The sequence below is a fragment of the Puma concolor genome, chromosome B2 (genome assembly GCF_028749965.1).
Source record: "Puma concolor isolate L17-30 chromosome B2, mPumCon1.1.hap2, whole genome shotgun sequence".
Lineage (NCBI taxonomy): Eukaryota > Metazoa > Chordata > Mammalia > Carnivora > Felidae > Puma > Puma concolor.
This window is the reverse complement of record NC_141671.1, coordinates 150,394,587-150,416,916: the sequence shown is the minus strand read 5'-3', so window position 1 is coordinate 150,416,916 and position 22,330 is coordinate 150,394,587. Positions and strand designations below refer to the sequence as shown.

Sequence of the window (22,330 nt, the reverse complement as noted above, 5' to 3'; positions counted from 1 at the left end):
TTGGAACTCTGGCCCCCTGTCACCGTTTCTCTGTGGAGACGATGCGCTTGAGCAGCACGGAAATTGTGTGGTTCCCACCGAACACGTGTGGTCGCACGCTGCTCCCCGCTCACGTGTGACTCCTGGTCCCTCAGAATCCGTGTCCCCACCCACGCTCTCCCGGAGCCCTTGACTGCACCTGTCTCCCGTCGTGCTTCTCTGCCTCTCTCCCGCTACACTGTGAACTCCTCCAAGGGTGCACTTCCCTCGTTTAGGGCCACGGCTAGAGTAGGTACTAAGTATGCTGCAAGTACCCTCACACCCGGGGAGACACTGCGGGCTGAGTACGTGCCAGATGAGCGCCCACGTACGTTCATTTCGTGGTGGGAACGACACGGCCGGTAAGCAACAGCGCCCAGGTGTCGCACCCAAGTCATTTCTGCGTGTAAAATGCTGGTGGTCTTATGCCTGGTTGATGCAAAATGGGACGAACTGGCTTGAATTCGCATAAAATAAACCTCTGACACTGTAACCTGGGAGATTATGGGAAACTTACCAGTTGATACGTAAAAGCATTAATGGGGTTTCATCAAGCTCACTGATGGGAAATTAGAGCTCTTAAAAGAGTTCAAGCTGTTTATCTGCTGCATGTGGTTACTGTGTGTCCTTATTTTCTGTGCTTTGGAAGAAAAGAACATGCTGAAGAGTATAGACTGGATCTTCTTGAAGGGAAGGGGCCACTTACTGTTTGGTGTTCATTTATTGCCTTTGCTCTTGCAAAATATTGAAGGAGGAACTAAAAGGATCCTCGTTACTACTTTTCATTGTGAAGATCCTCTCCTGAGCTTTTCCACCGAATTCCCTTTAATATCAAAAAGTAGTCAAAGACATAATAAACTGAAGTCGCCAACAAATATACAGATCCTTTAAAATGGGTCTCCCTCTGCCACAGATCATGGATACTTACACTTTTGAGAATCCGATGAAATACTGTGCTTACGAAGGACATGTTCAGCATATGATATGATGTATATAATATCCATATATAATATACAATATATCATATGCTGGATGTGATATATATATATATATATCATATATGTATATATATTTGCAGTGAGTTCACAACTTTGTGGTCCCTGAGAGGATTTCTGGAACCCAGGCTAAGAGGTCCCCGTTTTGTCAACTGTGTGGTAGAATATGTTTAGACGTCATCACATAATGGTCCTTTGCTGATAGAATGAAGCATTACATGCGTGTCACGTGTGATTCCCCCTCAGACAGTGGTGCACGTGTTCCAAGGACCCACACCAGTCTGATACGTGGTAATAGCTGGGGAGCACGGGTGACAAAGTATTGAAACGGCCCAGCCGCCTCGCTGGAATTAGGGGCAGATGAGAGCAAAGCAGGCTTCCTAGCAGCAGGCAGAGCGGGGCTCTTTAGCCTCCTGCCCTGAGATTTCGGTGAGTGGACGTGGGACGGGGCTTAACAGCTCACGGAATTCGTCCACCTTCCCAGAGCCCGAGTCCCCTCCCCGTGGTGGCCGACGGGGCTGGTGGCTCTTCCTTGTGCCGAGGCCCTGTCTGCCGTCACGTGGACCCTTTGGCTCCATTGAGCGTCCACCAAGGTGGCCGCCGGTGAGATCGTGCGGCTCAAATCGCCGATGCGGCCGGTTGATGTGAAACTCTGCCGTTGCTCTGCGGTCACAGAAGAGGCTTGTGCTGTTTCAGCAGATACTTCAGCTCAGCCAGACATCAGAGTCGCGCAGTTTTATGGCTTGAGAGTGAAATCACACGTATGAAAACGCCTTCTCAATTTAAAATGTTCCGCAGACGTCACGCCTTCCTATCGTTATTGTCTGGAAGATACCCAAGTCTGGGGCACCTGGGTGCCTCAGTTGGCAGAGCATCCGACTCTTGACTTCAGCTCAGGTCATGATCCCAGGGTCGTGGGATCGAGCCCCCAAGTCAGCACAGAGCCTGCTTGAGATGCTCGCTCTCTCTCTCTCTCTCTCCCCCCTCTGTTCCTTCCCCCACTGTCTGTCTTCAAAGAAGAAAATAGCCAACTAGAACTAACTCCATTTGCTGCATTTATCATAGGATAATGTAAATATTTATAAAAGCTTAAGAGTAGGTAAGAAAGATTCTGGTGATAGAAAACAAGTGGTGCAGGGGCACGTGGGCAGCTCAGTCGGCTGATCTGACTCCTGATTTCGGTTCAGGTCACGATCTCGTGGTTCGTGAGTTGGAGCCCCATGTCAGGTTCTGCGCCAACAGCATGGAGCCTGCTTGGGATTCTCTCGCTCCCTTTCTCTCTCTGCCCCTCCCCTGCTCATGCTCTCTGTCTCTCTCTTTCTCTCTCCCTATCAAAATAAGTCAATAAACTTAAAAAAAAAAAAGAACAAGAAAACGAGTGGTGCATGTACAGCCTTGTTTCAGCATAGTGGGAAGGTGACAATGTTTTAGTGAGATGTCTGACTTTGTAAAAAAGTACACTTTCATAATTTCAAGTTTTTAACGAATCAGCCAATAAAGACAGCTTAAAACAAGTGAAAGCAATTAACCATCGATTACAGTAAGATTGTGTTGGCTAATCATGAATAATTGAACAGTAATTGATGAGCCCACAGTTGAATGCGTCTTTATTATTTCAGTCTTTCTTGTTTGAACAAATTGGCCCATTTTTATCTCAATTACCAATAAAGGCTTATAATTCTCAGAGGAAGAAGTTATTATAAAAAGTTTTTAAGAGATTTCATAAGCAAAAGAATAGCTTCTGACGAAATACAGTCCAAATGACCCACGTTTTGGTCTTGTCTAGGCTGACGGTCTACCTGTCCCACCTCCCATGAGAACAGAAGAGAGGTTGGGCCCCAGTGTCTGCACCTCAATGATGTGTGCTTTACGTGAAAGTGCTGTTGCCTGTAGAGAGAAACTTTAATATGCCTAACTTAACTATTTTGAGGTTGTGGGACATTTTGTTTTAGGATATGGAAAATGTTTACTGTTCATTAGACTTGAAGTGGACAAAGATACACGTGACTTTTTAAGCCCATTAATTTCCAGTATAATATAAAAAATGACCAAAGGCTTGCATTAGTTTAAGAAGAAATGTCCTTTACTTAAATGCATTTTCTAGTCCTTGAATTACTGACTAGAACTATCCAACACCAAGGTGTGTATTCGAATCCCTGGGATTTTGTGGTAGCGAATGATGTTACGGTCGTTAAAGGATGCATTTACGCGGTAGCTTGGGCTTTGTAGCCTAAAGAGAAACCGCAACGTTGATTTCCTTCATCATTACAAACTGTTCTTTTGTTTCCCCCAAACGTGTCATTTGTGTGCCAGATGCCACTGGCCAAACTGTGTTGTTTCACGTGACGGGACGGGGACGTGTCGTGAGATGAGAGCTTGTGCTTCCTATTGGTGGTGTTTCTTTGTGTTTTTTCCATAGCTGGAAGGGCACAATATCTTCTCCACCCTCAGCTCCAGTGAATACGAACAGGTGCTTGAGATCATCCGTAAAGCCATCATTGCCACGGACCTTGCTTTGTACTTTGGAAACAGGAAGCAGCTGGAGGAGATGTACCAGACCGGATCACTAAACCTTAATAATCAATCACATAGGTAAAAATAATTTTTCAAAGTTTAGAAGCCTAGGAAGTATTACCTGAATGAGCGTATCCTTAAAAACAGAAATGCAGTTTAGCATACGTTTGTATTTGAAAGCAGAAATGTAAAAGAAATTGTGTGTTTTCTTTTTGGGTCACGTGCACTTTATGCTGACTTTGCATATTTCCTTGTCTGACACAATTGCTGAGTCCACGGTGGGGATAATTAAAATATGAGTTGCGATTTCAACCGCTCACCCAGGAACGGGTGCTTGCCAAGAGGCCTCTCCTTGAATTTATTTCAGTCCAGGGTTTTTAGTCTTGGGCTTCACAGATTCAAACTCTGATGAAAATGGATTCATTTTTCAGAAACCAGATCATCTTGGCCAAGCCAATGTGATTGACGTATAAAACCGGGATTCCGTTTTACTGATCTACAAACGTGTATTCTAGTTACCGGCATCAGAATATGGGCATTCGGTGTGGTCAGATCACTTGGGAAGCCGAGTGGCAATCCGGAAGCGCATTTCGGACATGGAGTCACAAGAGGGGTTAGATTACTTAAAATGCTCTAATGCAGCCAGCGAAATTAGTCGGAAATTATTTTTTCTGAGAAGGTGTCTCTTGCCCGGTGGATTCAGAAATACCTGAGGTGTGTTCACTGTGAAGCTGGCCACCGGCTGTACATTAGACCTCTGTCCGCTGGCTAACCTTCCTGCTTGTCACTTGGGAGGTGTGACCGCCAGCTTTTATCGCTAAGACTTTCCCTTTGCCGTTTCCGTTTGTGACCAAGGCCATCTTAAGTGATGCCGTCTTTATCTGAGATTTGTGGACGTCCGTTTAGCGATCTCTTCTAGTCCTGCTGAACTTGGGTCTGTATTCTCTTTGTCCGGATGCTTTCGTTCTTCCTCCGTGATGCGTTAAGGACTGATCGGAACATTTCTTTCTGGAGGAGTCTGTTTGAAGGGTTTTAGAAGCCATCCACTCAGGTACCACAAACACAAAACACGAAGTCTACTAATGACTACGGATAAAAGTTGCCCTTTTCAAGAATATTATATACACAGGATATAATGCTGTCAATTCCTTTGGGTAAGCCACAGTTGTGGGTGGTTCAGTCCGCCTTCAGACAGGCAGATCCGGATTTTGTGGAGCCTGAAACTTACACAATCTGGGGAACCTTGTTTCAAGAAAACAGAGACATCTTATTTTCCCCTCAGGCAGTGTGAACACACTGTCAGGGCCCTCCCGGCATCATGGAAGGGATCAGTGTGTCATGAAGGGCCACAAAGGTTCTTCGCAGCACAAACGTCTTCCGCCTGCAGCCCAAGGGACGCCCGTGATCTACAATGATCGTGTCTCTGAACCTGCAACAGGCTTTGTGTGCAGCTCTTGTAGGAACAGGTGTTTGTTCACAGTTCTTTCTTATAGCGGTGATAAGATGGGGAAAATACTACCCTGCAGGAAGGTAGTCTTCGGCTTACCCAAACCCATTAGCGTACATCTTTTTTTTTTAGGTTATAAGTAAGAACCGTGTAATTAATACCAAGTTTCTTGTATATATTTTTAGCAAAATGGTTACAATAATATTATAAAATAGAAAATTAAAAAATCTAATTGCAAATATTATATTTTGCGCTTAGTGCATATTGTGTGTGTCTTAGTGGTGTATACTGTCTAGTTGTAGAAGATTAAATAATTTGGGGGCAGTTAATAATTTGAAAGGTAATGCATGTTTGTCTTAACAATTCAACAAGGGCAGAAGTATATATAAGAAGAATGTTCTTTGTATTTCTCTTCAAATTTTTATTTAAATTCTAGTTAACATAGTGTGATCGAGAGAGAGCATGAGTGGGGGAGGAGCAGAGAGAGGGAAACACAGAATCCAAAGCAGGCTCCGGGCTCCGAGCTGTCGGCACAGAGCCCGACGCGGAGCTCGAACTCACAAACCGCGAGATCATGACCTGAGCCGAAGTCAGATGCCCAACCGACTGAGCCACCCAGGGGACCCTGCCCATCACCCATTTAGCCCATTCTTCCACCAACCCTCAGTTTGTTCTCTATAGTTAAGAGTCTCTTATGGTTTGCTAGAAGAAGAATATTCTGTTCTTCTGCATTCCATGCCAACAGTCTATTTGGCATAATATCATCCCAGGCACTTGCGTGTGTGTGTGTGTGTGTGTGTGTGTGTGTGTGTGTGTGTGTGTGTGTACATATGTATATATGTATATACATATGTATATATACATATACACACAAATATATGTAACATCTTGTAGTATAGAGTATACATAAAGGCTTGTTAAACCTTTCCCTATATTGATGGTTAGACATTTCTAGTTTTGCAATACAAATAAAGCTGCAGTAAACTTGCTTACTTAGTGTTACCTAGTGGTCCTTTATTTATTTATTTAAAAAAAAATTTTTTTAACATTTATTTATTTTTGAGACAGAGAGAGACAGAGCATGAACGGGGGAGGGTCAGAGAGAGGGAGACACAGAATCCAAAACAGGCTCCAGGCTCTGAGCTGTCAGCACAGAGCCCAACGTGCGGCTCGAACCCACGGACCGCGAGATCATGACCTGAGCCAAAGTTGGCCGCTTAACCGACTGAGCCACCCAGGCGCCCCGACCTAGTGGTCCTTTAAAAATATGTGTTGTGTAGTGCATGGTGCTAGAAATTTATGAACATAATATATTTTCTAAAAGGATTATAGAAACTCACACTTGTCCTAACATATGGGTGAAAACCAGTGGTCATTAAATAATGCCATTTTCTGATAGCTCACTGCATTAAAGATCATTTCATTTTTTGTTGACTATTTATTGTTCCTACTTCTATGTATGTGTGTGCTCAGAACTTTTGTATTTTTTGTTGAATTGCTTACTTTTTTATAAATCAGTTTGCATTATATATATTATTAAGGATACTAAAAGTTTCTCTATGTCACAAACATTTTCTTTAGGTCATTTTCAAAAATTCTATTCGGAAATTCTTCTGACCATAAAGATATTTAATTTCATGAGGCCAAATCTTTCGTTTGTTTTTATCAAATCTGGTTTTCTGTCTTGCTTAAAATGGCCTCCCCTGTCCTCACAGTAATATAAATAGTACTTAAAATTCTATTCATATATTTTTATAATTTTGACTTTCATAGTTAGATCTTAGTTCTTCTGAAGTTATGTCTTTTATTTATTCCTGGTGGGTTGAATCAATACCGTTGAATTAATTCATTCTTCCACTGGTTGAAGTTCTCATATAAACTTGAATAATTGTTTGGATTCCTTAAATCATTTAAATGCTAATTATCTAATCCTCAACTGTGATCATACTGTTTTGATTACTGTAACTATGTTGAAATTTATCATACATACCCGGTAAGATAATCTTCATCTTCCATTTACCTTCCAAAAACTTTGTTGAAATTGTTGGTTAATAAATGCATTTTTAACATTTTTATTAAAAAATTTGCAGACTTGGGGCGCCTGGGTGGCGCAGTCGGTTAAGCGTCTGACTTCAGCCAGGTCACGATCTCGCGGTCCGGGAGTTCGAGCCCCGCGTCAGGCTCTGGGCTGATGGCTCAGAGCCTGGAGCCTGGAGCCTGTTTCTGATTCTGTGTCTCCCTCTCTCTCTGCCCCTCCCCTGTTCATGCTCTGTCTCTCTCTGTCCCAAAAAAATTAAATAAACGTTGAAAGAAAAAAAAAAAAGAAAAAAAAATTAAAAAATAATAAAAAATTTGCAGACTTACAAAGAAGTAGAAATTATATTCAAAGTCTGCAATTTATACCCACTTCCTGCATTCAAAAATTGTTGACATTTTACCATATATTTTTACCTTTCTTTTGCAATGTGCCACTTGAATGTAAATTATAGACATCATGACTTTTATCCCCCTCATTGCAAATACTTAGAAAGAAAAAAATATCCTGCTGTCAGTTAAAAATATCCACGTTGGCATTTTGATTGTGGCTGTGTTTATAAATGTAAGTATATTGTCTTCAAAGACATTGGCATGAGCCTTTAATACTGACCACATTTTATAGTTTGTCTACACAGGTCCTGTCGGTTTCTTGGTAAAGTTTATACAGTCGTTTTACAGATTTTTATCACCTATGAATGTTTCTTCCCCCATTTTTAACTGGAAATACAACTTCCAGTCTCCATAAAGTTATGAATGTCTGTATATTTCTCAATTTCACATCATGTGTTTATAAACTTTATTAGGTGCTTACACATTTATGTTTGTTGTGTGTTCTTGGTGATTTGCCCTCTTATCAGGGTGAAATCAGTTCTCTTTTTGTCTGTAATGCTTCTTGCTTTGAGGTCTTCTGTGTTACGAGCCACCCCAGCTTCTGTATGCTTACTGTTTTATTCTTTTCCGCCCCTCTACTGTCATCCTCCCTGTCTCGTTATTTACAGTGTGTCTTGTTCCCAGCAGTAGTTGAGGCCCGAAATTACGAACTTCACAATGGACCGTTCAGTCTGTCTGCATTTAAAGTTACTGTGTGTGTGGTTGTCTCATTACCTTGCTTGTTTTCTCTTTAACGCTTTGTTCTTTGTCCCTCCTCTCCTGCCTTGAGTTAGCTGCCTTGAGTGTAACGTTTATTTACTATTGAGGGACAAAGAGAGACAGAGCATGAGCATGGGAGGGGCAGGGAGAGGGGGAGACACAGAATCCGAAGCAGGCTTCAGTCTGAGCCGTCAGCACAGAGCCCGACGTGGGGCTCGAACCCATGAACCTCAAGATCATGACCTGAGCCGAAGTCGGACGCTTAACTGACTGAGCCACCCAGGTGCCCCTTCTAACTGGCTTTTATTGTTACACCTCTTTATGTTTTAAGTGGTTGCTCTTGAATTTACTGTCTTCATTTTTATCAGGGTCTTTGAATTTGTATCATTCCATTTCTGTATAATGTAAAAACCTTAAAAAACAACCCACTTATACCCCTTTTTGTCTTTTATGCTGTTGCTAAGTATTATACTGATACATTTGTTCTGTATCCCAGATAGGTTGCTAACATTTTCAATTAAATAGTCAACTGGTTGTTAAAGAGTTAAAAAGAAAGAAAAATAATCTGTCATATTTTCCCATATATATACATACATATATATGTATATATATATACACACACACACACAGTTTCCAGTGCTTTGCATTTATTTGAGCAGTTCCAGATTTCTATCTGGTATCATCTTGTTTTAGTCTAGAGAACTTCCTTTAACATTTCTTAAAGTATGTGTTGACAGCAGTTTGTTTCGGCCTTTGTTTATCTGAAAAAAACCTTTATTTTGGCTTTACTTTTCAGATTTTTGCAGGACTGACAATTCTAAGTTGACAGATTTTCTTTTAGCATTTTAAAAATGTTCAGTTGTCTCCTGGCCTTCATTTTTTTTTCCTGATGAGAAGTCAGTGGTCATTTTAATGGTTATTCTTCTGTATATAACATGTCTTTTTATTCTGGCTGCTCTTAAGATTTCCTCTGGCTCCTGGTCCTGCTTGAGGTCCTTCCACTGAGCCATCTGGGACTGTGGGCTGCCGATTTCAGTGACATGTAGACGACTTTCCACCGTTATATTTCTTCAAATATTTTTTCTGCCCCATTTATCACTTTTTTCCCCTGCAGCTCCCATTATGCATGTGAGAGATCGCTTAATGCCATCTTAGAGGCTGCTAAAACTCTGCATTGTGGTTTCAGTCTTTCTCTTCTCTGTCCCTCTGTTTGGGTTAATTGGTTGGTCTGTGTCTTTAATTCCACTGATCCTTTCCAGTGTTCTTCCCAGTCTGTTGTTACCTCCATCCAGTGGTGTATTTTAGTTTATTTAGCTTATATAGTGTGCTTTTCAGTTCTGAGATTTCTTTTGGGTTCATTTTTGTAGCTTTTATGTGTCTCTGAAAATTCCTTATCTCTTCACCCTTTGTACTCAAATACATATTTTTCTGAAGATTCTTTGACATATCAGTTATTTACAAATTCTTCACACTTTCACCATCTGAGTTTTCTATGAACCTTTTTTGTTGACTATTTTTTCTCCAGATCATGGAGTACATTTTCCAATTTTTTTAAAGATTTATTTATTTACTACATTGTGGATAATATGCTGTGTTATCTTTCTGGATTCTGTTACCTTTCTCTGAAGATAATTGACTGTTACTCTAGCAGCCAATTAAATTCTTTATGGATCACTCTAAACTTACAGATTCGTGCCTTTAAGCATTTTTAGGGTGGTTTCTGTTTCTGTTTTGACCTTGGTCCATAGGTCACTAAGGATATGAGGGAAATAGGAATCCAGATTTGGGACCACAATCTCTGTGGCTCTCTCATGGTTTCACTTGTGAATTCTGTCAAACATTTACGGAAGAAAGAATATCAATCTTATACAAAATGTTTATGAAGAAGGGAATTGTAACCACCTTATTTTATGAAACCTGCATAATCCTGATACCAACATCTGACAAGCACATTACAGAAAAATCAAAGGGGCGCCTGGGTGGCTCAGTCGGTTAAGCTTCTGACTTCGGCTGAGGTCATGATCTCGGCATTCCTGAGTTCGAGCCCTGCGTCAGGCTCTGCACAGCTTAGAGCCTGGAGTCTCTTTCAGATTTGTGTCTCTCTTTCTCTGTCCTCCCCTGCTAACACTCTCTCTCAAAAATAAATAAACATTGAAAGAAAGGGAAAAAAAAGAAATAGTAAATTAAAGATCAATATTCTTCATAGACATAGATGTAAAATTTATAACAAAGTCTAACAATTTCAGTCACACACAAAAAACATATAACAAGTGGCTTTTATCTCAGGAATAGCATTTGCTAATATAATTCACAGGAATATTCAAAATAAAGAAGAAACTATATGATCATTTCAAAAGATTGTAGAAAAAGCATTTGACAAAACCCTTATTAATGGGGGGAATATCTAAGCAAACGAGGAATATAAGGGATCTTATTTAATTTCTTAAAGAGCATCTTCAAAACACTATACCCAGTATGATGATAGTGGTATATAAGTGTTTTTTCCTCAAGTCTAAAAGCAAATGAAGGATGCCCACCATGATCACTTCTAGTCTACTTTGAGCTGGGAGTCCTAGCCAGTGCATTACAGTGAGAAAAGGAATTAAAGGCGTAAGAGTTGAAGGGAAAAAATAAATCTGTCCTTATTTGTAAATCACATGCCATCATCTACTAAAAATAAAATCGTAAGGAATCTCCAAAAAGTCCACTAGACTTAATAAGTGAATTTAGCAAGTTTACAGGGATACATGGTCAACATTTAAAAAAAAAATCATTTATTTTTATATACGAATAACTATCAATTGGAAATTGAAGCTAATAAAACACTTTTACTTGCTATGTCATTTTAAAAAAACACTTGAATAGATTTAACATGATATATAAATCTCTATACTAAAAATGCAGAGCATTTTTGAGAGAAAGAGCACTATATGGCTAGACTGATGTGTCATGATTATGAATTGCAAAAGTCAGTATTGCTAAGATGCCAATTCTCTGCAAATACTCCTCCAAAAATGCAATCCCAGTTGAAGCCCTATCAGGCTTTTTTGTAGACATTGACAAGTTCACCTCAAGTTTAGATAGAAATACAGAAGGTCTAGAAGAGTCCAGACAACTTTGACAAAGCGAAAGCCCAAATGGAGGACTTAACACTACCTGCTTTCAAGGTTTACTATAAAGTACTAGTAATCAAGACAGTGCATATTGGTGTTAGGGTAGACAAGTAAATTGATGGAACAGGGAACAGGTTACGGAAGGCATACTATGTAGCCTGTTGATTTTCAACCGAGGTGTCAATAATTCAATGGAGGAACAGACAGTCTTTTCAACAAACGGCTCTTGAGTTACTGAGTTTTCAGTTGGATGATAGACTTAAATGTAAAAGCTAAACTTATAAAATCTCTAGAATAAAACAAGAGAAAGCCTCATGACCTTGGGTAGGCAGAGATTCCTTGGCACACAGAAAGCACTAACCTTCAGAGATGTTGGTCAGAAGGTACATGCTTTCAGTTGTAAGATGAATAATGTCTGGGGATCTAAGGTATAGCATGGTGATTATAGTTAATAATACTGTATTTTATACTTGTAATTTTGCTAAGAGGGTAGATCTTAAGTGTTCTTATCATACACACGAACGTTACTGCGCTGAAGGATGTGTTAAGTAATTTGATTGTGGTAATCATTTCACAGTGTATACATGTATCAAATCACCATGTTGTACAACCTAAATATATACAACTTTTATTTGTCAATCATATCTCAATGAAGCTGGAAGAAACAAGACAAAAACACTAATCTTCAAGTGATAGATTGGACTTTATCATGTTAAGAACTTATAATTTTCAAAACAACCTTTAAGGAAGTCAAAAGTCAAGCCACACAATGTGAATGTGCCAAGCCTAGACCAGGTGCTGGATATGCAACAAAGAACAAGACAGCCACTTGCCCTACTTCTGCCCAATGCAGATTCTATAGAGAGACAAAGGGATGTTGGACTTCATCTGAGGGAATGGGAAGGTTGAGAGAGATTGAGACGGCAACAGCCATCCACATTGGCCCAGCTCAGCTCCAGACCAGGAACATCCTCAAAATAAAATTTTGTTCTAGGTACTGCCATGGGCTGAATTGTGTCCCCCGCCCCACCCCCCTCCCCCCCCCCCCCAAAAAACTCCTGTGTTGAAATCCTAATTCCCAGAATGTGGCAGCATTTGAAGGTACAGTCTTGAAAGAGGTAGACAAAATGAGGCCATAGAGGTAGATCTTAATCCTGTATGGCTGAGATCTTTAGAAGAAGAAATTGAGATACAGACATGGCGGAAGACTGTGTGAAGACACAGGGAGAAGATGGCCACCTGCAAGCCAAGAAGAGCAGTCTGGAACAGATCCTTCCCTCATGGTCCTCACAAGGAGCCCACCTTGCAGACATCTTGATCTGGACGTCTGGCCTCCAGAACTGTGAGACAGTGCTGTGTTGTTTCAGCCACCAAGTCTGTGATACTTGGTTGCAGCAACCCTGACAGACTAATACAGAGGCCTAAGTGATTTTTCTGTCTTCTCCACTCAAAAGAGCCCAACCGACCCTGGGGGCAAATAGATTTGAGTTTGGGGAGGGAAGACCCTGGCCAGGCCTGGAGACTTCCCTGAGGCTTCCTGGGTAGGGGACAGCCACCTTTTGGGCCTGTTTGGCTGCCTTGTCCTGTCTCATCCCCACCCAGGTAAATTTACACCAGACACCTGTCTTCCTTCTTGGATAGGTAGCAATTAGGTAAGGGAACGTCTCCGACCATGGCCTACTGGATGTTCTAACCTTGGATCAGGGATAACAGTCCTGCAGGGAGGACTAGGTTCATTGCTGGGGAAAGAAACCAGGAATCGTACCTTTCAGCTTCTTGGGACAGTGGGGTATAGTGAGATTCTCCAGCCATGATTCCTGAAAGGTTTGATGGAGAAGGGAAGGTAAGAGAGTCATAATGACCATAGTAGAAAGCAGTTTTAAGCTCATTTTCACTATAGATTTACATGGAATCAAAAACTGTATGGTTTGATCTTGTCTGTAATCAGAGCTGCCATGAACTAACACCCAAACCAATGGGGCAAGGTGAGCTTAGTGTCCTGACTCAAGCTGGGCACGTGCGGGCACATGGGCCCGTATGCAGGGTGGGAGCCTTTGAGCTTCACCAGAAGAGGTCTTCTTCCTTCTGTTCCATTCCTGTTCCTTGGAGCCCTTGGAATCCCATGGTTGCCTGCCCCTTCAGTGAGGACGTCATCAGAGCTGGCCGGTGCCATTGAGAGAAGAGCAAGAGCCTTCAGCTCGCCAATCTCAAGAAATTCTGAGACGGAGACTCACTGTGTCCTGGTAAGAAGAAACTGGCCAGGCTATTGGGAAGGTGAAGAATTTGTACACGTGCCTAGAACTGAATAGTTTTCTGTTCTCGGTGTTTCTAGGCCAGAGCAAACACTTGCAGCAACAGAAAGACAGACGGACAGCATGGAGGAAGTCGCAGAATGGGGGGAGGGTACAGCAAGAAAAAAAAAACAAGCTCTGCCGTAGAGGACAGGAGATCAACTGATGCCACATGGGGGTGGAGGCTCCGCCAGGGGCTTGTGCAGCACAACCAGGAGTCAGAAGCTGGGAGAACTCCCCATCAGCCAGTCCTCAAGGGCTAGGCACGCAGTACTTTCAGGCACAGTGGTTGACATCAGCCTTTCCATCTGTATGCCAACACTTACTGAGTACCAAGTGTTTACAAAGTGTAATGCCAGCAGAAGAGAGCTTCAAGATAGTAGCAGATTATTCTTTGGTATCCGTATAAGAGTATTTTGGGTTTGTATTTTACACTTACGTCTATGATCCATTTTAAGTCAATTTTTGGTGAAGAGTTTAAGGTCTGTGTCTAGATTCTTTTTTTTTTGCAAGTGGATGTCCAGTTTTTCCAACACCCTTTGTTGACAAGACTACTTTGTTCCACTGTATTGCTTTTGCCTCTGTCACAGATGATTTTCCTATATTTATGTGGATCTGTTTTGGGCTCTCTGTTCCGTTGATACGTTTGTTTATTCTTTCTCCACTACCTCATTTTCTTGATTACTGTAGCTTTATAGTAAATACTGAAGTCAGGTAGTATCTGTCCTCCGATTTTGTTTTCCTTCCATATTGTGTTGGCTATCCTGGGGCTTTTGCTTCTCCCTATGAACATGTATTTCATTTTGTAGGTGATTCTAATGCAAACAGTAATGTGTTTTTAATTTCAAATGTCACTTGTTCTTTGCTGGTATATAGGAAATTATTGCCTTTGCTATGTTAACTTTGTATCCTGTGACCTTGCTGTAATCATTTATTAGTTCCAGAAATGGTTTTATTGATTCTTTCAAACTTTCTACATTGACAGTCATACCATGTGTAAACAAAGGCAGTTTTAGTCCTTCTTTCTTAAACAGTATATTGTTTATTTCTTTTTCTTGTCTTATTGCATTAGCAAGGACTTCTAGTACAGTACTGAAAAGGTGTAGTGAAAGAGAACATTCTTGCCTTGTTCCTGATCTTAGTCGGAAAGCTTTGAGTTTCCCACCATTAAGTATGATGTTGACTATAGGTTTTTTGTAGATATTTATCAAGTTAAGACAGTCCCTGCAACCCCCGTGCTTAGCTCATGAGTGACTGTTGGATTCTGTCAAATGTTTTTACTGCATCTACTGACAGGATACTGTGATTTTTCTTTTTAGTCTGTTGGTATGATGGATTACATTAATTGATTTTTGAGTACTGAAATTTATTTACATACCTGGAATAACTCATCCTTGGGATGGTATATAATTCTTTTTATACAGTGTCATATGGAGGATTTTTGCATTTATACTCATGAGAGGTACCATTCTGTAGTTTCCTTGTAATGTCTTTGCACAGTTTTGGTATTAGGGTGATGCTGGCCTCATGGAATGTGTTAGGACATGTTTCCTCTGCTTCTGTCCTCTGAAAGAGATTATAGAAAATTAGTATAATTTCTTCCTTAAATATTTGGACGGATTCGCCATCTGAATCCATCTGGGTCTGGTGTTTCTGTTTTGGAAGGTTGTTAATTATTGATTCAGCTTCTTTAATAGCTATCGGCCTATTTGGATTATCTATTTCTTCTTGTGTTTGTTTTGGCAAATTCAAGACATTGGTCCATATCATCCACGTTATCAAATTTGTGGGCATAGGGTTGCTGAGAGTATTCCCTTCATTGTCCTTTTAGTGGCCGTGGAATCTGTAGTGACATTCACTCTCCCATTTCTGAGAATGAGATACAAATTCCTAGTACAAATTACCTCTTTGGTTTGTTGTTGTTGTTGTTGTTGTTGTTGTTGTTGTTGTTGTTGTTGTTGTAAATTAGACTGGCTAGAGAGGTTTATTTTTATTAATCTTTTCAGAGAACCCAGCTTTTGATTTGGTTGATTTTCTCTATTGATTTCCTGTTTTCAAGTTCATTGATTTCTGCTCTAATTCTTACTTCTTTTTTTCTGCTTCATTTGGATTTGGATTTACTTTGCTCTTTTTCTAGTTTCCTGAAGTAGAAGCTTAGATGTTTTTACTTTATCTTCATTAAAGTGTGCACGTGTTCAGTGTTATCAATTTCTCTCCAAACACTTCTTTCCCTGCACCCCAGAAGTTGCGTAAGCTGTGTTTTCATTTTCATTTAGTCATAAACATTTCAAATTTTTTCTTGATTTCTCCTAGGATCTGAGTGTTATTTCAAAGTGCTTTATTTAATCTCCAGGTATATGGGGGATTTTTTCCAGCTATTTTTCTGTCACTGGTAGCTATAACTAGATTAAGTCGTTAATTCCATTGTTGTCTAAGAGCATGCCCTGCATGATTTCTATTCTTTTAAATTTGTTAAGGTGTATTCTGTGGCTTGGAAAACAGTCTGTCTTGGTGAATGTTCCAAGTGAGTTTGACAAGAATGTGTTTTCTACAGTTGTTAGATAAAGTAGCCTACAGATGTCAATTATATCCAGTGGTTTGATGAAGTTATTGAATACTCACGTGCCCTCACCGGATCTGCCCATTTCTGAGTCTCCAGATATAATCTGAAGTCTCCAGATATAATAGTGGATTTATCTATTTGTCCTTAGCAGTTCTATCATTTTTTTTCTTTTTTTAGTTTGTTTTTACTTTTTTTTAGTCAATGTGTACAGTGCAATATTGGTTTCAGAAGTAGAAATCATTGGTTCATCACTTGCATGCAACACCCAGTTCTCATCACAAGCGCCCTTCTTAATACCCATCACCCATTTAGCCCGTCTCCCACCGACCTTCCTGTCACCCCTCAGTTTGTTCTCTGTTGTTAAGCATCTCTTATGGCTTGTTTCCTTTTCTTCTCTCCCCACCCTTCCCATATGTTCATCTGTTTTGTTTCTCAAATTCCACATACGAGTGAAATCATATGATATTTGTCTTTCTCTGATTGACTTATTTCGCTTAGCATAATACATTCTGTCTCCATCCACGTCCTTGCAAATGACAGGATTTCGTTCTCTTTTTTTGGTGGGTGAGTAATATTCCATTGTATCCATTGTATGCATATAACACGTCTTCTTTATCTGTTCATCAGTCAGTGGACATTTGGGCTCTCTCCCGAGATTGGCTCTTGTTGATAATGCTGCTCTAAACATTGGGGTGCAGGTACCACTTTGAATCTGTATTTTTGTATCCTTTGAGTAAATACCTAGTAGCACAGTTGCTGGGTCATAGGGTAATTTTATTTTTAACTTTTTGAGGAACCTTCGTACTGTTTTCCAGAGTGACTGCCCCAGTTCGCATTCCCACCAGCAGTGCAAGAGGGGTTCCCCTTTCTCCACATCCTGGCAACACCTGTTGTTCCTTGTGTTGTTAATTTTAGCCATTCTGACTGGTGTGAGGCAGTATCTCGTTGTGGTTTTGATTTGTTTCCCTGATGATGAGTGACGTTGAGCATCTTTTCATGTCTCTGTTAACCATCTGGATGTCTTCCTTGGAAAATGTCTTTTCAGTGTCTTCTGCTCATTTCTTAACTGGGTTGTTTGTTTTTTGGGTGTTGAGTTTGAGAAGTTCTTTATAGATTTTGGATACTAACCCTTTATCAGATATGTTGTTTGCAAATATCTTCTCCCGTTCCGTCGGTTGCCTTTTAGTGTTGTTGACTGTTTCCTTCTCTGTGTGGAGAATGACCCCTTTATTATTATAAAATGCTCCTTTTTATTGCTGATAACTTTCCATGCTCTGAAGTCTGTTCTGTCTGAAATTAATATAGCTGTTCCCATTTTCTTATGAATAATGTTCCCTGGTATCTTTCTCCTTTCATTGACTTTTAATCTATATGTGTCTTTATATTTAATCTGGGTTTTTTGTAGACAACATATGGTCTGGTTGGGTCTTGTTTTTCGGTCTACTCTGATGACCTGTTTTAATTGGTATATTTAGACCACTGACATTTAAAGTAATTATTGACACGGTTGCGTTAATATGTGTCCTGCTTATTACTGCTTTCTATTCCTCACAGTTGTTCTTTGTTCCTATTTTTGTCTTCCACTCTTTTCCCACCTCTTGTAGCTTTAATTGATTATTTTATATGATTCCCTTTTCTCTCCTTTTTTGTATCATCTGTCGTTCTTTTTTTCCCCCTTTTTTTAGTGCTTGCAATAGAAAGATTTTTTTCCAGACCCAACCCCCACTAAGAACATAAATTTTGCTCAACATATTTAGATGTAAGGAAAACCAAGTTAATACCATGATATGCCACTACACATTCACTAGACCGGCCACATTAAAAAGATCAACGATACCCAGTTGTTGGCAACGGTATGGAGCTGCTAAAATACTAATATACTGGTTGTGGGGGGGTAAAACGTACAGCTGCTTTGGAAAGAACTTTGGAAGTTTGTTATAAAACTAAATGTGTGTTTCTTTGTGATTCCACTGTTAGGTTACTCAAGAGAAATAAAAGCATATTGTTCACACAGAGACTCAGACACAAATGTTTACAGCAGCCTTATTCATGATATATCTAAACTGGAAGGAACCCAAATTCCAACAACAGGTGCATGGATAGTCACTTTGTGACATTTATACAATGGAGTACTGTTCTATCCAGCAATAAAAAAAAAAAATTAGGAACTGCTGATTCATGCAACAACATGAATGAGTCACACAAGTACTTTGTTGAGCGAAATAGTGTGTACTATGTGAAAACATTTTTATGAAGCTCTAGAAAAGGCCAGGGGCGCCTGGGTGGCTCAGTCGGTTAAGCATCTGACCCTTCATATCAGCTCAAGTCGTGATCTCACAGTCATGGGATCAAGCCACACTCGCAGAGCCTGCTTGGGATTCTCTCTCCTGTCTCTGCCCCTCTTCCTGCTTGTGTGCTCTCTTTCTCTTTCTCTTTCTCAAAAAAAAAAAAAAAAAAAAAAAAAAAAATATATATATATATATATAATGGTCTTTAACCCGGCAGATGAGATCATATGTCGTTTCTGAGGGGATTAGCAGTGGATAAGCTCATAGAAGCAGCCGGTGGGATACGTGTAGTGATGGGTAAGCTTTTCGTCCAGTTTAGAATTGTTGGTACATGAAATATTCCCACATTTGATGTGGCTTTGGTGGCGTTTCATAGATCTCTTTATGGGCATTTTGTATCGGTGTATGTAAGAACTTGTTCGAGTGGAGCCATTCTGTGCTGTCCTTAGAGATGGCAGGCCTAGCGTGCAGTCCCAGTGGCTTTTCGTGCAGGGTCCGAACCGCCCTCGTGGCTGCTGCGGCCCTCATGGGCTGTTCTCTAAAGCCCCCTGTTCCTCTTGGGTTCCCACAGATGTCACTTCCCTGTGACTAGATGTCTGTTTCATCAGCCCTCCTTGTCACTGACCTGGCCTTGCTCCCAACGCTCCCAAGAGGGCACCGGCTACACCCGGACGCTGTTCCTGCGGCAGGGGCTACGGGCTGCCGGTGGAGTTCACCTCCGCGGCAGGAATCGCTCAGCTGGGCATTGAACAGAATGAACAGGTGCCATCTCCAAATTTTGCCAGTTTTCATATCTCACTTCTAATTTTCTTGCTTGAGTAATTCCTGTTCCAAAGAAACATGAACTGTTCCCTTCCCTGATCCCAGCCGTTAGCACTGCTGTGGTCCAAAGGACCGGAGCCTCCCTTGCCAGCTGTTCCATACTCACAGTGGCCAGGGGTTCTCTGCAAAGTCTTTAAAAACGATGCTTCTCCAAAGCTACTTTTCTCTCTGTGAGTTAATGTGTGTAGCCCATAAGCTGGAAGTATGTTTTTAAATAAATTTCATTGTGTGTCTGTTATTTGACTGCTAAGATGTTAGTGGATATTTGGGAGACCAGAATGAGGTCAGAGCCTAGGGAGCAGAGATGATAGGGAGTTGGAGACACTGAGTCTACCGTTCCCAGCTCGGTATGGAAATTGAACGAGCCATTTATTCTTCTTGAATTCCAGATATTAACACAAATAAGGAAATGTAATAATAACCATATGAGAATTCATTTTTTTTATAATTTTTTTAAATGTTTATTTGTTTTTGAGAGAGGGAGAGAGAGAGACAGAGCACAAGCAGGGAAGGGGCAGAGAGAGACAAAGACACAGAATCCGAAGCAGGCTCCAGTCTCCGAGCTGTCAGCACAAAAAGCCCAATGTGGGGCCCGAACTCACAGACCGTGAGATCATCACCTGAGCCGAAGATGCTCACCCGATTGAGCCCCCCAGGTGCCCCAAGTTTATTTAAATTTAAAGAGAGAGAGAGAGTGAGCAGGGGAGGAGCAGAGAGAGAGGAAGACACAGAATCCGAAGCAGGCTCCAGGCTCTGAGCTGTCAGCACAGAGCCCGACCCGGGGCTTGAACTCACAGTCCATGAGATCGTGACCTGAGCCAAAGATGCTCACCCGACTGAGCCCCCCAGGCGCCCCATAGAGAATTCATTCTTTATATTTCGTCATGTTTCTACCTGAACTCTTTTATAAAGTTAATTCTGTTTCATCTGGTCCAGCTGTGCGTTTCTACTTGTCTTCAATAGGACATCATTCATCATCCTTGACTGATGAACTTTATAGAGAACGGGGGGTCGGAGGGCGCTGGGGGGGCAGTATGGGAGAGCTGGGGCTTCCTTTCTGCCCATCAGTAACCCACCTGTGTGGAGTTCTGTGGTCCTGTGATCTTCCGCTGTGGGAAGAGAATTTTCAGGTTAGGATGGCTCCGAGAAGACAAATGTGTCCCCTGGTGAGAGGCGGATATCCGGAGCCCTCCTCCTTTCCCTTCCCTTTGTCCACTCCTGCCATCGAGTCATGCTGCTGTCATTGGACCGCTGTGGTGTCCTCCTCAACGGTCTGTCCCCATCTGCCCTGGCCCCTGCGGTTGTGTGCTTGATTGTCCACAGCGATCTCTCCACAACCTGGACCGTGTCACCCCCCTGCTCACATCCTCCACGGTCTGACCTTCTGACTTGGAACAACGGTCTCCCACCTTGTGTCCAGACCGGGCGGCACCCGATGTGCACCAGACTGGCTTGTCGTTTGTTCCTCAAACACCACACTTGTTCGTGACACATCAGGACTTGCATGCCTGTTCATCTCTCTCAGGACTCTCTCGGAGCTTCGTGGTTTTGCCTCTCAAAACACTTTTTACAAACCTGTTCAGCGCAACGTTCGACATGGTTTTCTGCTTTTCCCTGTTAGAATGTTAGTTCTAGAAGAGCAGGGTCTACTTGGTTCATTACTAGAACTGGGCCTGATCCATAGAGACATTCAGAATGTTGGGAGTAAATAAATGTAGTCAAACCCCCTGAGATTACTTACCACGGAATCATCTGTGACATTACGTTGGCCTCGTTGTTGCTTTCGGTGGCTAGGTTATGTAAGGTCGCATCATCAGTACACTTAACCGTGACCCCCACCCCTTCGACAGTTGGTTGTTAGAATGCATTATGAATCAATCATCTATCCCCATTGGGCCTATATCCCACTCGTAGAAAGAAATAAAACGATTCCATTTTACATTAATATTTCCAGACAACCGTGAACGTCTAACTGATTTGTCACTGAGAATGAAAAATAAGTAATTTTACTTATTAAAGGCATTTAATAAAAAAATTGTAATCTGTTATTTATTTATTTATTTGTTTACTTAACAGTAAAATAACTACTGTTAAGTTGTTTTGTCTAAGTTGTTTTGACAGTAACATCTGAATGACAACTGGGTCGTAATCTTTTCAACCCTAAGAGTACCAACGCTACCGTGAAATCCTTTCCAGGGAGAAAATTGGTTCCTTGTGTTTTACAGCGCCCGGTTCTGTTAACATGCCTTGTTTCATAGATTTATGAGCTAGAAAATCTTTTTTGAGACAAAGCTTATTAGAATATTTAGCCAAGAGAAGGAAATGTTGAGATCTATATGTGAATACAGATTGAATGAGATTGGATTATTTCAATCTTATGAAACAGAATAATCGGTTTATTTCATGTTCTATTTCTGTTTAATGAACTTCCCTGTTGAATAAGCAGATAATAAACTCACCCGTTTAGAAGCCCAAATCCAGAAATATTCTTCCTTGAAACCGCAAAATGATTAGGAAACTAGCTCATCAAAAAAATAGGGAGTTTCCTGATCACATTAAGGGGTTTGGAACTTTACATGGCATCTGTTTGGGGTCACAGGAAGGATACACAGAAGTCTCATCAACGTTTTTAAAGTTACTCGTTCTGCCCCAGTAGAGACGTGTTCTTATGAAAAGTAAAACGGTAGAAGAGATCGTTACTGAGGCAAATGGCCTGAAGGAAGTGGCTGATGGGAAATCAAGGAACGTCGTGAGTGATCAGCATCCCAGACGCAGGTCACAGACAAAGCAGGGGCCCCCAGACGTCCAGGAATCGTGCCAACGGGTACCACTAGATCGGAAACTCTGCCAAAGCGACGGATAGGTGTTGGTGCCGTGTGCCCTGGTCGACATGGGCTCTGGACCCAGGGCAGGACTGTGCCCCCCAAAGGGGACCATCTGTGAGCCACAAGCAGGCAGCCTTTAGATGCCACGGATCCCAAAGACTCATTGCACTGAGCTGGCAATGGCCATATCTCACCTGCTACACAGTTTTGTATCTTTCTTCATTATTCGCCTTTTCAAACTTAGGTAATTTGCTTCACAAAAGTTAAAGTCGGCATATGAAAATTCCTTCCTCATTAGCAGTTGGTGTGACCATAGGTGTAGATTTCC

The 22,330-nt window shown here is 41.3% G+C and overlaps 1 protein-coding gene across 2 annotated transcripts in view; it reads left to right on the top strand.

Annotated features, from left to right (window-relative positions):
• Positions 1–22,330, top strand: part of PDE10A (phosphodiesterase 10A) — a 625,228-nt gene that overhangs the window by 587,206 nt on the left and 15,692 nt on the right. For both annotated transcript variants that reach the window (XM_086708295.1, XM_086708293.1), the window contains one exon: positions 3,433–3,605. In XM_086708295.1, coding sequence (XP_086564421.1) covers positions 3,433–3,605 — 173 coding nt within the window. The remainder of the gene's footprint in view (positions 1–3,432; positions 3,606–22,330) is intronic.